This window comes from Kogia breviceps, chromosome 2 (assembly GCF_026419965.1).
Source record: "Kogia breviceps isolate mKogBre1 chromosome 2, mKogBre1 haplotype 1, whole genome shotgun sequence".
NCBI lineage: Eukaryota > Metazoa > Chordata > Mammalia > Artiodactyla > Physeteridae > Kogia > Kogia breviceps.
Window position 1 is genome coordinate 146,040,228 of NC_081311.1, and position 14,659 is coordinate 146,054,886.

General features: G+C 42.6%; 1 protein-coding gene across 14 annotated transcripts in view; it reads right to left on the bottom strand.

Moving 5' to 3' along the window:
- NFE2L2 (NFE2 like bZIP transcription factor 2) overlaps positions 1–9,701 on the bottom strand; it is a 36,340-nt gene extending 26,639 nt beyond the window's left edge. For 3 of the 14 annotated variants that reach the window (XM_067026352.1, XM_067026342.1, XM_067026349.1), the window contains exons 1-2: positions 8,248–8,269; positions 42–203 (exon numbers count right to left, since the gene is read on the bottom strand). Coding sequence is in view for 1 of the 14 variants with exons in the window: in XM_059055149.2 (XP_058911132.1) it covers positions 9,399–9,443 (45 nt within the window). In the remaining 13 variants the exon portion in view is untranslated. Of the gene's footprint in view, positions 1–41; positions 204–8,247; positions 8,560–8,782; positions 9,060–9,398 lie in introns of those variants that run through there. The other 11 variants (XM_067026344.1, XM_067026345.1, XM_067026343.1 and 8 more) reach the window with 10 other exon arrangements.
- Between the last annotated feature and the right edge of the window lie 4,958 nt (positions 9,702–14,659).

Below are 14,659 nucleotides of genomic sequence, written 5' to 3' on the forward strand. Positions count from 1 at the left end.
AGCAAAAAGCACAGATTCTTAATAAGCCAACCCTCAGGTACCTGGAGAAGCAGTGCACGTCCGCCTTGGGTCACACCCCTGTTCCGATTCTGTTCACAGAAGGCCTCAGAACCTGATCAATCGTTGCTCCCTGTATTCTAATCCCTTAGAATTGCCGGGGGATAGGCTGGGTTCTGCATCCATGTAATCCATACAATTCTGTGCTGAAGCAGAGCACACACAAGACCGTGAAGTCTGGAGTAAAGCAAATTTCTATACCGTTTATCAGCAGGCCCCTTACATACACAGTTAATACTGTCCCTGCCTCCCAAACCGAATTGGGGGTGGGCACTAACCCACCCCAACATCGGTTACATCCAGAAAAGGGAAAGGGCATTTAATGCGAAGAATAATTCACTGAAATACAAGTATGCACTGCAAATATCGTTAACACCAAAATCCTTCTGTTTTAAGGTATTTTAAACACGTAGGAACATCATTCAGCACAAAACAAGTGAAAGAACAGGACTGGTTTTTAAATCTTAAAACAATAATAGTAGGGACAATTTCAAACTACTGATGACCAGAATTAGAAAAGCAGGCAGCTTCCTGAGGGCAGACTAGATGTACCCGCCCCCCCATCAGGTGATGGCCGGGGGAAGACTGGACCTGGGCCACACAAAGAGGGGCCTGGCAACACTGGAGAGAAGTCACGGCTGGCTCGGGGCGCCCCCCCGCCCCCCCTGGCCCTGTTCCCACCCTGTCTGCAAGGCAGGGCTGAGGCAGCTTCAGAAGGCCCTGAACCACACGCTCGAGTGTGGTGCACGATGAGACACACACACACACACACACACACACACACAACACACATGCACACGCACGCACACAATTCAGAAGTTAGCCCCAGTTTCCAAAGTGTAAACCAGAAACCATCCAGGTTAAGTACAAATGATAACCACTGTGGTCAGAATATATAAAGTTGACTTTGCCAAGCACATACAGAGAATCAAGAAGCTGAGTTGCTAAAAGTGGCCTTGTAGGTTTAAGTTTTTTGTTTTTTAATGGAGGAAGATAGAGGCCCAGGAATGCAGAGCTCAGAGCTTCCTCTAGGAGGCAGTGTTGGGTCCTGGCCTCCAAGCTCTCCAACCTCTCCAGTGCCCTGCATTGGTCCTCACTGCCTTTTCTACGTGACTGCCAAATAATCTATGCTGCAGGTTATCACTAGCCACACTCCTGACCAAACACACTTCTACTAAGCCACTTGGGGAAAACCTTTTGATAACAAAATTATCACCCAAATCTCCATGAGGGATTAAAGAGCTCAAATTATATTTACAGAATTTCAAACATTCACCAGGCATCTTAAACACATCTCCCAGATTTAGGTATTAATCTTAAGGCTGTGAAGGTCAGTGATCAAGTATAAGAACACTTCCTTTCATGAATTAAGCAACATCCTAACCATATTTTCTAAATCACTATATAAATATAAATACCTTTCATGGGTACCAAGCACTGTGCCAGCTTCTCTAGGGTACTGGTTCTCAAACCTAATTGCACAAAGGAATTCCTTCCAAAGCTTGAAAAGATATTGATGCCTGGGTCCCACCCCCAGAGATTTGAACATAATGAGGTGGTAAGGCCTGGGCATCAGTATTTTAAATGCTGATGGTGACTCTAATATACAGTGAATTTTAAGAACCATTACCACAGGGAACAAAAATATATACATAACGTAGGAACATCCATGAACTGATAAGTGAGTAAATAAAATGTGGTGTATCCATATAATGGAATAGTATTTGGCAATAAGAAGTACAAAGTCCTGATATATGCTACAATATGGTCAAACTGTGTAAACATGTTAAGTGAAAGAAGCCAGTCACAGAGAACCAGACATGCTATGATTCCATTTATATGAAATATCCAGGAGACAAATCCATAGAAAGAGAGAATAATGAGTGCTTAGCAGGAACTAAGGGAGTTTGGAGGAAATGGGTTGTGATTGCTAATGGATATGGGGTTTCTTTTTGGGGGGATGCAAAATGTTCTAAAATTGATTGCGATGATGGTTGTACTACTCTGAATACACTCAGTCACTGAACTGTCCATTTTAAATGAGCGGACTGTATAGTATGCAGATTACATCTCATAAAGCTGTTTAAAGAGGAGAGAAATATAATTCTATGCCCAGCTCTCAAGGAACTTAAAATCTAGCTGTAGAGGGAAAAAAACATAGATACATAACATAAGAGAAGTATCAGAGATTTTTAAAAGCAATTAGAGAATTGCCTAATGCAGAAAATAAAAACTCTTAAGTTCAGAAGAAAGCTTCAAAGCCAAAATGATCTGATAGTTTTCTTTTCTTACCCAACCATTCTTCTCTGATTTGAATAAAAGCAATGGAGAGTTTGGATCTCATCAGTACACTGCCAATATCAAAGGCCCCAAAGTTTCAATTTCCAAGTTTGTGAGAAACGGAATGACTAATTTAGCACTGCCAGGGAATTTTTTTAATCCTTCAGGATACAGGCTGTTGGGAGTTCCCTGATGGTCTAGTGGTTAGGATTCTGGGCTTTCACTGCCGTGGCCTGGGTTCAATCCCTGGTCAGGGAAGATCCCAGCAAGCCTTGTGGCATGGCCAAAAAAATAAACAACAACTAAAAAACCAGAGTACAGGCTGTTGATGGATTACAGTGACTCTCAATTATCAACAGGGTCTTTGAAAGATGAATTTGGTGCTCTAAATACTTCTAACGTCCCGGGTTTGTCTTCACTTCTACCAGAGTTTGGGCCAAATAAACTTACATGCTTACATACAGAGGAAGATTTTCATATATAAGGCTCTGTGATACACAGGTGTTACAGGACATATGCCATAAAAATGATACATTAAAGTGCTTCCTATCCTCGGTGTTCCTAAAATTCTTTGTACTAATGGTTAAAAAGTGTTTACTGTGGGAGGGGCTGACCCAGAGAAAATTCCTACTTTAGCCAAGATAGGATTTTGTTCAGCAATCTTGTTTTGTCTTGGTGGGGAAAGTCAGAGTAAGAACACCATTTGTATTTTTCTAACACTTTTTGGGAACGTTATACATTTGAATATATGTTTTGCTTTCATTTCCAGAAAACGTACCATTATCAATGAAAGAAGGCTTGGCCTGTACCTCAGAGCCTCTTTAATAAATGTTTGTTGGAGCATATTTAAAAGCAGGTGGTAATTACATTTTTAAAACTCCTAGAAATCTTATTATCAAAATATAAACTCTGTTCTCCATTTTACAGTAAACTTAAACATACAGCCACTGGTGCAGGAAGCAGGTTGAATACTGCATTTAGTAAATCTGTCCTGCTATACCCTGGTGTGCAACAAGAGACTCCAGCAAACTTTCAGAAGTGGCTTGACCACTGTTAAATACCCTGGGATTAGTCAGACCAACTTTTAGGCAAATCACCCACTGAAACCTAAAAAATCTTGCGGCATCCTTAACTCAGACAAATAAGACAATAATTCTGAAAACAATTTGTTTAATAATAAGGACTAAGAAATAAAGTATTTAATTTTGAAATGTACCGTTATCAAAACCCCAAGAAAGCTTCAATTAGACAGACCTGAGCCCTTGTGCTTGCTTCAAATCAGAAATGCCAAAACAGGAGATTAGTGTTTAATTTGAGCCAACAGGTTTCTACTAACTGTTTTCAACTCAAATTCTCCCCATTTTTCCCACTTTCCTTCAACCAGGTTTAACCCTGTCCGTCCCACTCTTTTACCATATACATAAACATCTTCACTACCAAACTTATTTTTGAACACTATTTCAAAAAAAAAAAAAGAGCCAATGTCACTGTTTGCAGATGACATGATACTATACATAAAGAATCCTAAAGAGGCTACCAGAAAACTACTAGAGCTAATCAATGAATTTGGTAAAGTAGCAGGATACAAAATTAATGCACAGAAATTTCTATACATTTCTATAGCATCCCTATACACTAATGATGAAAAATCTGAAAGTGAAATTAAGAAAACACTCCCATTTACAATGCAACAAAAAGAATAAAATATCTGGGAATAAACCTACCTAAGGAGACAAAAGACCTGTATGCAGAAAACTATACGACACTGATGAAAGAAATTAGAGATGATACAAACAGATGGAGACATATCCCATGTTCTTGGATTGGAAGAATCAACATTGTGAAAATGACTATACTACCCAAAGCAATCTACAGATTCAATGCAATCCCTATCAAATTACCAATGGCATTTTTCACAGAACTAGAACAAAAAAATTGCACAATTTGTATGGAAACACAAAAGACCCCAAATAGCCAAAGCAATCTTGAGAAAAATGGAGCTGGAGGAATCAGGCTCCCTGACTTCAGACTCTACTACAAAGCTAAAGTAATCAAGAAAGTATGGTACTGGCAGAAAAACAGAAATATAGATCAATGGTACAGGATAGAAAGCCCAGAGATAAACCCAAGCACATATGGTCACCTTATCTTTGATAAAGGAGGCAAGAATATACAATGGAGAAAAGACAGCCTTTTCAATAAGTTGTGCTGGGAAAACTGGACAGCTACATGTAGAAGAATGAAATTAGAACACTCCCTAACACCATACACAAAAACAAACTCACAATGGATTAAAGACCTAAATGTAAGGCCAGACACTATAAAACTCTCAGAGCAAAACATAGGAAGAACACTCTATGACATAAATCACAGCAAGATCCTTTGTGATCCATCTCCTAGAGAAATGGAAATAAAAACAAACAAATGGGACCTAATGAAACTTAAAAGCTTTTGCACAGCAAAGGAAACCATAAAAAAGACAAAAAGGCAATGCTCAGAATAGGAGAAAATATTTGCAAACGAAGCAACTGACAAAGATTAATCTCCAAAATATACAAGCAGCTCATGCAGCTCAATATCAAAAAAACAACAACCTAATGCAAAAATGAGCAGAAGACATAGACATTTCTCCAAAGAAGATATACAGATTACCAACAAACACATGAAAAGATGCTCAGCATCACTAATCATTAGAGGAATGTGAATCAAAACTACAATGAGGTGTCACCTCACCCCAGTCAGAATGGCCATCATCAAAAAATCTACAAACAATAAATGCTGGAGAGGGTGTGGAGAAAAGGGAACCCTCTTGCACTGTTGGCGGGAATGTAAATTGATACAGCCACTATGGAGAACAGGATGGAGGTTCCTTAAAAAGCTAAAAATAGAACTACTATATGACCCAGCAATCCCACTACTGGGCATATAACCTGAAAAAAACATAATTCAAAAAGAGTCATGTACCACAATGTTCATTACAGCACTATTTACAATAGCCAGGACATGGAAGCAATCTAAGTGTCCACTGACAGATGAATGGATAAAGAAGATGTGGCACATATATACAATGGAATATTACTCAGCCATGAAGAGAAACGAAACTGAGTTATTTGTAGTGAGGTGGATGGACCCAGAGTCTTGTTACAGAGAGAGAAAAACAAATACTGCATGCTAACACATATATGTGGACTCTAAAAAAAAAAAATGGTTCTGATGAACCTAGGGGCAGGACAGGAAGAAAGATGGAGATGTAGAGAATAGACTTGAAGACACTGGGAGAGGGAATGGTAAGCTGGGACAAAGGGAGAGAGTAGCATTGACATATCTACACTACCAAATGTATAATAGCTAGTGGGAAACAGCTGCATAGCACAGGGAGATCAGCTCGGTGCTTTGTGACCACCTAGAGAGATGGGATAGGTAGGGCGGAAGGGAGATGCAAGAGGGAGGGGATATGGATATATGTATACATATAGCTGGTTCACTTCGTTATACAGCAGAAACTAACACAACATTGTAAAGTAAAGCAATTATACTCCAATAAAGATGTTAAAAAAAAAAAAAAGAGCCAATGGACCAGGATGTACCAACTAACAAGGCAAATAAAGTTAAACAAAGACTCCAGGAACCTAGAGTTTTAATTAAGAAAAAGGAAGAGTCCCTGAAAAATGTGAGGCAGAATCTTGGACATTGATGAAATACCAAGAATTTTAAAAACTATTATTATATTGAGAAATAGTCCTGCCTCTCTAAATTAAACCCCACTACGCCTCTGCAACTTGCTTAGGAGACCTCCATGTGGTAAGTCCAATTGATAGGTTGTATTTACCTTCACTGTATTCAAGGTCCACCTCCCCTCTCACAAACACAAAATATAAAGTTATATTTCTTGGTAAGTAGAAAAGGTGCAGAGATTAACCTTTTAAATCCCTGCCTGTCCTTTTCTGAGTTTTTCTCAATTTATCCACTTTTTAAAGTGTAAGAGTTTCCTCCTGTTTAAAGTTTAACTAGTCCTGGTCCAGTTTGGAAGTGGAGTCAGTCTACCTAGGTTTGAATCCCACCTTTGCCACTCAGTAGTTGGGTCACTTTAATCAGAACTCTGGGCAGCTGTATGCCTCTTTCCTCGCCTAGAAACTGGAGATAACAGTATTTCTCAAGGGGTTACTGTGAAATTATGCACGTGAAGCAATTATCATGCTGCCTCACACACAAGGAAATACTCAATAATTCATCTATGACCATGTTAGTGCTGAACTCTTCCTGAGCCCAAGAGTTTACACTGACGAGTTAACCGCAGATCAAGGAAAAATCAAAGAGGAAACATTATTTATGCAAAACCCCCTTTAAATGTGTTCAGCCAATAGAGAGAAAATTCCCAGAAAAGAAACGTGCTTATAGTCCACAGAGGGTTCTTTTCTTCATGCAGCTCTGTAAGTATAATTCATCCTGAATAAAAATAAAGAAAGAAAACTAATGTATCTGGCTTTCAATTCTTCCTGGTTATCTTAAAGAAGTCGGGTTTTGAGGTTCCCCCCTCCCCCGGCATTGTTTATAAAAACCCAAGTTAACAAGAAAGAAAGAGTCCCAAATGGCCCAAGTTATTTTTAATGAAGACTTATGTGAGTTATGTATTTACCCTCCTACAATCTTTCACAATCTCGAGATTTTTTTCAAATATCTAAAAAGTCAAGCTGTTCTTTGCTCAACATTCATTCAGGAGATGAGAAACCTGTCCTATTTTTCTTTAAAAGTTATCTCATTGGTCTAGTCCAAGATCAAGTTCATCTCTCATATACAAAAATACTTTCTCCAAGACACCCTTGAAAAGAGTAATGGATGGTTCCTTCCAGCTACTGGAAAAAAAGAATATAAAACTCTCTTTACTGCTATTCATCAACATTTCCTCCGCACAGAGGGTGAAAAACTGTATCCCAGTACCACTTCACACTTGGTGTTTCTTTGACAAAAGATTAGAATCCACTTTTAACTCTTCAAATCTTTCTGGACTATAAAGATTTAATATGAATCATAGTTAGAGGCATGAAATTGATTCCAAATTTTATTCCATTTTTTAATAGTCTTCAAATATGCAAACTGATGTCTGATTACAAAAGGTGGAAAAGCAGTTACCTTAACAAACATAATTGGAAAATTCACATTTAAAAGAGAAAGCAGTATAGATGGAATCTTAAATCACATAGTAAAGAAAGAAAGAAAAATTTTAATAACACTCTAGGCTACATTCCTGAATCTAGGAAAACTAAAGTCTATTAGCATTTTATGTCTTTGGGTCATACAGAGTATTAAAGAAATGGCTTTAGGGATTAGTCTTGAGCAGCAGCTAAATCGGAAAGCACAATTTACTTCTTCGTACTAGTGGGGAGGAGGAATCCAATCTTAATCATTACTAGGGGAAAGTTCAAGACAAACAGCTTTAACGGAAAAAAAAAAAAGCACAATTAGTACATTGTCAATAACTCAAAACCATACTTTAGATCTTCAGGATTAGTCTAAAACGTGACGTTTCAGAGCATAAATGTATTTACCGTTCCTTATATTAAGTTACACATTTCCTTGAACCAAATATTTTTCCCAAAGAACCCATTCACACACAAAAAAAAATTGTAAATAAAAATATCTACTCCTTTAAAAGTCCCTACAAAGTATATACAGAAACTTGTTTTCACATTTATGACAACTTACAGAACTTGTTAGCAAAGCCTTATGAAACACAGTTGTCCCACCCTCTGCCCTCGCAAATGAAGCAACAAAATAAGAAATCGAGGCAAATTCTCAAACAGAAAAGGAAAACTAAATAAAGCACCCAAGGGATAATCAATATATGAAAGAACAAAATTTAGTAACAGTCTAAAAACAACAGAAATTCTAATCTACACTCGAAACTCTTACCCTTGACAGCACAGAACAGAATATCCTGCCTTACACATTTTGGAATTACAATTCCGAAACGCTAAATCCAAAAACAAAGCCGCCCGGGGGAAAATAACAATTGCGCAACAGATCAACAGCTCCAACTTTTCCCTTGGCCCAGGCGCGGCAAGGTTTGCACGCTATAAAGCAGGAAAGGGCCAACTGAGGGCCGCCGTGACAGCCAACCGACCACTGTCACGGCGGCCGAGGCCACGCTCGCGGTGTGCGCCCCCGGGAGGCACCACGCCGGGATCGAGACGCCGGGGGCGCAGCCGCCTCTGACCTCAGAGTCCACTGCCCCGCCGCCACTTCCCGGTGTGTTGCACAGGGACAACTCCCGGCCTCCGAGCCCGAACCTTTCCCTCGGCTCCAGGGGGCGCGTGGGGCGCGGTTCGGTCGCTGTACGTCGGGGCAGCCTAGCGCGCTGGACACTTTATGACCTCCTCCCGCCCCCACCCTGGGGACTGGGCATTCTCGCCAAGCTGCCTATGGGAGATCCCATCGATGGACCGACCGATTACTTTGCACCAGGAGCACCCTCAGACGGCCCAGCGCAGTGAAGGCGCCGCAGTCCGCGCCCGCGAAGGTCATGTGGGCCGAGGGGCAGCGGCAGAGGAGGTTCTCCGGCTCCCAGCCCAAAGGAGACCTCAGTTCCCCCGAGAGCGGCCCCGTGACTAGGCACATTTTTGCCGGTTCCGAGGCTGGGGAGCCTCACAGCCCCGGAAGGGCCGGGCCGCGCCGGCTCAGACCGCCAGCGTCCGCCCCCTCCTGCCCCGCTGCCTCCGGACGGTCAAATTCAGGAGGGGGCCCGGCCGGGGCTCCAGCGGCCCGGGGCGTGGTTAGAGACACCCTTCTCCCCACGCGCGAGGGCGTAGCCCCCCAACCCCAACACAGTCTCCCTCGGGGGCTGCGGGCGCGCTGTCAGTCCCACCACCCGGCCGCGTCCCCACACCCCTCGCAAGCCCTCTGGTCCCAGCTCCCCTCCCCCGGCCCAGCGCAAGCGCAGCGGCTCTGGTGCGCGCGTGGCCGCAGCAGTCCCGGCTCAGGCCACAGACGGGAAGAGAGGCCAGCTGTGGCTGTCCCTCCTGGGCCGCGGCTCCCTCGCGCCCCCGCCCCCGTCCTAGCACCACCTGCTGGGACGGCAGTCCCGGCGGCGGCAGCTCCAAGTCCATCATGCTGAGCTAGTGACGGTGCTCTGAGGCTCCCCGACGGCGGCCCTGTCCCGGTTGCCGAGGCGCGGTGCGGACAGGGCGGTACTGGCGGCGGCGGCGGCAGCTTCCCTAGGATCCTACGAACTAGCTTCTCCGCGACTCGGCCAGACTCGCCGGCCGGGCTCTTGCCCGGCTCCGCCTCCCGACCCTCGGGGGCGGGGCAAGAGCCCAGGCCCTTCCTTCCCCCGCCAGCCGCGCGGGCTGAGCTTCCGAAAATCCCCCACCCCCGCTCCGGCTGACGCAAGAAGCTGGCGGTCCTGGGGCGGGAAAGGGCCGCGAGAGGGGGTAGTAGTGGGTGGCTGCGGGCGGGATGCCGGGAGGAGAGCTGTCTAGGCCCCCGGGCCCCCGCTCTCAATTTACCCTCCCTGCAAATACAGCCAACGCTCTCCGCCCGCGGGATTAAGAGTTGTTTGCCGAAGGTCGCTGGGGTGCGGGTGCTTTGAAAGTTTAAACAGTTGGAACAAACACGCCTGGAGACCCCGTAAAGGCGCTGGTATCGGAGCTGCGCTTCCCTGATTTGGACTTGCAGAACCTTGCCCCGCTTTATCTCACCCCACCGCCGGAGAGTGGCGCCAGCCCCAGGGGCGGGGGCTGGAGGCTGGGACCCAGGCCGAGCGCACCGCGCGCCGCCCTCTCTCCTCGGCTCCCCTCCGGGGCTTGGGCCATTGGGACTTGCCCGGGGGAAATGAGGACCGCGCGGGGAGTTCATGCTCGCAGTCACCCTGAACGCCCTCCACTTACTCCCACGCCTTGCACTCTCGTCAGGCTCTAGTCGCCGAGGGCAAATGGAGTCTCTTTTAGTCGGAGAGTGGTCGATGTTGCCTACCCAGAGCGTTCTTTTCCCGCCAGACCGTACACGCCACACCACAGATGGCGTTCTCTAACACCGTGCGATGCTACTAGATGTCATAATCCTCAGAAGTTTTCTTTTCACGTACTCACAATATAATTTTTAAAATAAAAATCCAAAAGACCAAGTTATAAAACTGTAGTGTGGACCCGTTCTGTGAAAACATGTACCTAGAAAAAAATTAAAAGTCGTTCCTCAAAATATTAATGGTTGTAGGATCATGAATGATTTTTATCTTTCTCTTTGTTACTTTAAGTATGTTTTAAATCTACGATGAGTATGTATTACGTTCCACATTAAAAACAATTATTTAAAAATTAATCATTGCCCAGAGAAAACTTCAAGTACTTGAAAACAGGAATATTGTGAAATCTTATGATTTAAAAGAGAATAGATAAATGGTTTGGTTTTGCTTTTTTCTCTTATGCAATAGCAATCTTTCTAACTCTTTAACAAGCCTGGTTTTCAGTTTCTAACTTCTTGAAATTATGCAAAACCAGGTGAAGTAGACAGTTCCTGGAACCGGTTTTACTATTTCATTCAAAAACCTGACGCCCTCCCCCCCAAAAAAATGCCTGACTACAGCCGACCAATGCCCCCAAAGCTGCAAAGAACTTACTTTCTCTTGGTTGCATAATTTGACACTCCCAGGATTTATCTGTAAATTTACATGTTCGAATATTCCTTAAGGTAAGTGAAGCCCAAATTAATTGCTTGTAAATGAAGTAAGTTTCTTCAACTTGAATTAAACTCAGCTGTTATGTGAAAAGCCTACAAAATGATCTGCAGGCTAACAACAAGCTCAGGAGAAATGATTTACAATGAACTTGACATGAAACATGCGAAGACAAAATGAAATGACATTTCTGCGTCAAAGAAGGGCACAAGAGTATATTGTTAACAATTCAAGTTACTTATTAAAATTAGTACATCCGAGAAGGTAGACAGCCCAGGAGGCAGGAGATAACAAAGTCATATACGACATGGTTGCTGCCCTCCAGGAGTTTATAAAGTGTTTGGTATTTCCTTGTTAGGCAACAAATTTCCATTGAGTTTAGACTGAATGAAATAAACTCTACTTTTGCAAAACTGCAATTACTGGGAGTATATTGTTTCAGGCACCTGCAGAGTACGTATTTTCAAAGGGAGGAGGACAATATGGTAAGAGTCTGAACATGTTTAAGAAAAATAAAGGAAACAGCTAAGGAAAAGCTGTTGGGCATTGTATGGTGGTTCAGCATAAGAACAGGGAACCCCAGTCTCAGACCACCCATGTCAAGGAGGTTCCTGGTCTTTGCGGAATTCTGAAGTAAGATCATATTCATGTGAGAACCTAGGCCTTGCCCTCTAAACTTATATATTGTGCTATGAGGGCACAGATACTATGGATTGAGAAGTTCCAAGAGAATGCTGGCTTTTCTCTCTTGTCCTGGTGCCATGGGAGTTCTTTTACTGCCAGGCTCTCCTTGCTATTTTATTTTTTCTCTCAACTAGTTTTACATTCTACTTAACCCTTGTACATTTCCATTGATGTCTGAGTTATTTGCCATCTTTAGAAAGAACCTTTCACGTATGCTTGAGATAGGGCAGAATTGTAATACTTTGCTCCAGAGTTCTCATAAAAAACAAGCATCATCAGGTAATCCTTCCAAGTATACAAAGTTTGGATAGTGATGCAGTGACCCATTTATTTCAGCTTCTTCTCCGTGATCTAATCTGCCAAATTTGCAAGGCCCAAGAAACTACCTACTATTTCAAAATCTTTCTTCACCTTGAGGCTTCTTCCCTCTTCTTTTCACTTCCTTTTAATTGTACTCTATGTTTGAGCCAAAAAATATCCAAACTCCCTTGGAATTATAATTGAAATTCTAAATTTGTCCAGCTTACAATTTAAGCGTATCAGGTAGCTAGTTTCCACAGATGGCGCCCAGTGAATCCCCTCTCCTGATATTGACGTGCTTGTGTAGTCCCCCCACATTGCAGCAAGGCTGGCCCTGAGACTTGCTTTAACTTATAGAAGGAGGCTGGAAGTGACACTATGCCAAGTCTCCACCTAAGCTTTTTTTTTCAATTAAATTCTATTTTAATTACTTATTTTCTTGGCCATTTAATTATCACTTTTCTTCCACAAAAACTTTACTGTTGAACTCCAAATGTTTAACAGCTTCGAGTGAAACTAGGACCATAATTCACTACTTCTGTAGGTTTTAGAAAGTTATTTATAAATGTCAGGAATACCACAAATTTGACATTAAGAATCATCAGAAACTTTAAAAATCTTCAGTTCAGAAGTTCATGTTGACCAATTTTAGTAGGTTCATAAAGTTACATCTTGCTACCTGGGTGTCACAATAAAAAAAAAAAGTAGAACTACACAAACAAAATTTTCCTTCATATTATAAAAATTACCTGTCTATGGGCTTCCCTCGTGGTGCAGTGGTTGAGAGTCCGCCTGCCGATGCAGGGGATGCGGGTTCGTGCCCCGGTCCGGGAGGATCCCACATGCCGCAGAACGGCTAGGCCCGTGAGCCGCGGCTGCTGAGTCTGCGCGTCCGGAGCCTGTGCTCCGCACAGGGAGAGGCCACAACAGTGAGAGACCCAAGTACGGCTAAATAAATAAATAAATAAATAACCTGTCTACAATCCTTAAAAAGTTGTAATGCACAAGAACCACTGAGCTCCAACTATCTTTCTTAATTTTATCACCACATCCTCTGTGCAAATCATATGCCCTGGTCAAATTAGTCTTTTCATTTTTTTCCAACTATATCTATGATTTCCTACCTCTATGTTTGTTCACATAGGTTTCCCATCCAAAAGTCCTCCTTTCACTCTTTCTCCTGCAATCTCATGCCTACTTAAAGGCCTGATTCAAATAAACCATTCTCTATAAAGATGTCCCTATCCTTCCCAACTGGAAATGACCTTCTTCTACTATTTTTGGTGCCCTGTATCACTTACCATTGCCTGTCTATTCTATTTGTTACTTTTCCAATTAGATGTTAAGTTCTTTGGCATCTGTTGGCCACAACAGCTAGGTTGGTAAATACTTTATGCTATACTTGGCATTCTAGATGTTGAATGGGGATGAATATGATTTTCACTTCCTGGGAGTAGTGGCATAAGTAGTGAAAGAGGTTGCATGGACTCGGGGGTCAACATCCAATTCCAGTTCCTCTGTGTTACTTTGAAAAGAATCACCCCCTCTGACATCAGTGTTCTTAGCTCTAAAAGGAACGGGATGCACTAAGTAAACTTTTAAGGCTCATCTTACTCTAAGATTGCTTTACTTGGTAATTACTTCCTCTTCCTTTTTACAAATGAAAATGCACATTGATTGCTTATCCATAACCATTTTAAATTTGAAAAATATTTTACATGCAGCATTTTACATTTGACAGGAAATTATTGTTAACAACTGAGAACAACTATACTAAAGAGATGTATTTAAAAATAGAAGTATCGGGCTTCCCTGGTGGCACAGTGGTTGAGAATCCACCTGCCGATGCAGGGACACGGGTTCGTGCCCCGGTCCGAGAAGATCCCATATGCCGTGGAGCGGCTGGGCCCGTGAGCCATGGCCGTTGAGCCTGCGTGTCTGGAGCCTGTGCTCCGCAACGGGAGAGGCCGCAACAGTGAGAGGCCCACATACCGCAAAAAAAAAAAAAAAATAGAAGTATCAGAAGAATTTCATTTTACTGTCATCTGTTCCAAAGACCTCAAAGATGCTGGTTTAGAAAGGAATCACTCAAACATTTAAAATATATATTAAATACCTCTAGCTTAGGTTTGTTGACTTTGAAATATGACTGGAGAAAGAAGTATTCATCTAGCCCACTAATTTAAAGAAATATGAAATATTCTTTTTTTTTTTTTTTTTTTTTTGTGTGTGTGTGTTACGCGGACCTCTCCCTGCTGTGGCCTCTCCCGTTTCAGAGCACAGGCTCCGGACGCGCAGGCTCAGTGGCCATGGCTCACGGGCCCAGCTGCTCTGCGGCATGTGGGATCTTCCCGGACGGGGGCACGAACCCGTGTCCCCTGCAGCGGCAGGCGGACTCTCAACCACTGCACCACCAGGGAAGCCCTGAAATATTCTTTTGATATTTTCTCAAAATTTGTCATATGTGTCTTCAAAAAGAAAGATTAAATTTAATTTCAGTTAGACTATTATTCACTTTTATTCCTTTTCCAATTGGAAAATATTTTAATTCATGTGTTCAAAAACATCAGGAAAGGAAATATAAAATTATGTTGATTTTTAAATAACATCTTAAGGTTTTGCCATATTTGAATTGCCTACTTCCATCCAAATTTAATTCTAAATCAGGGA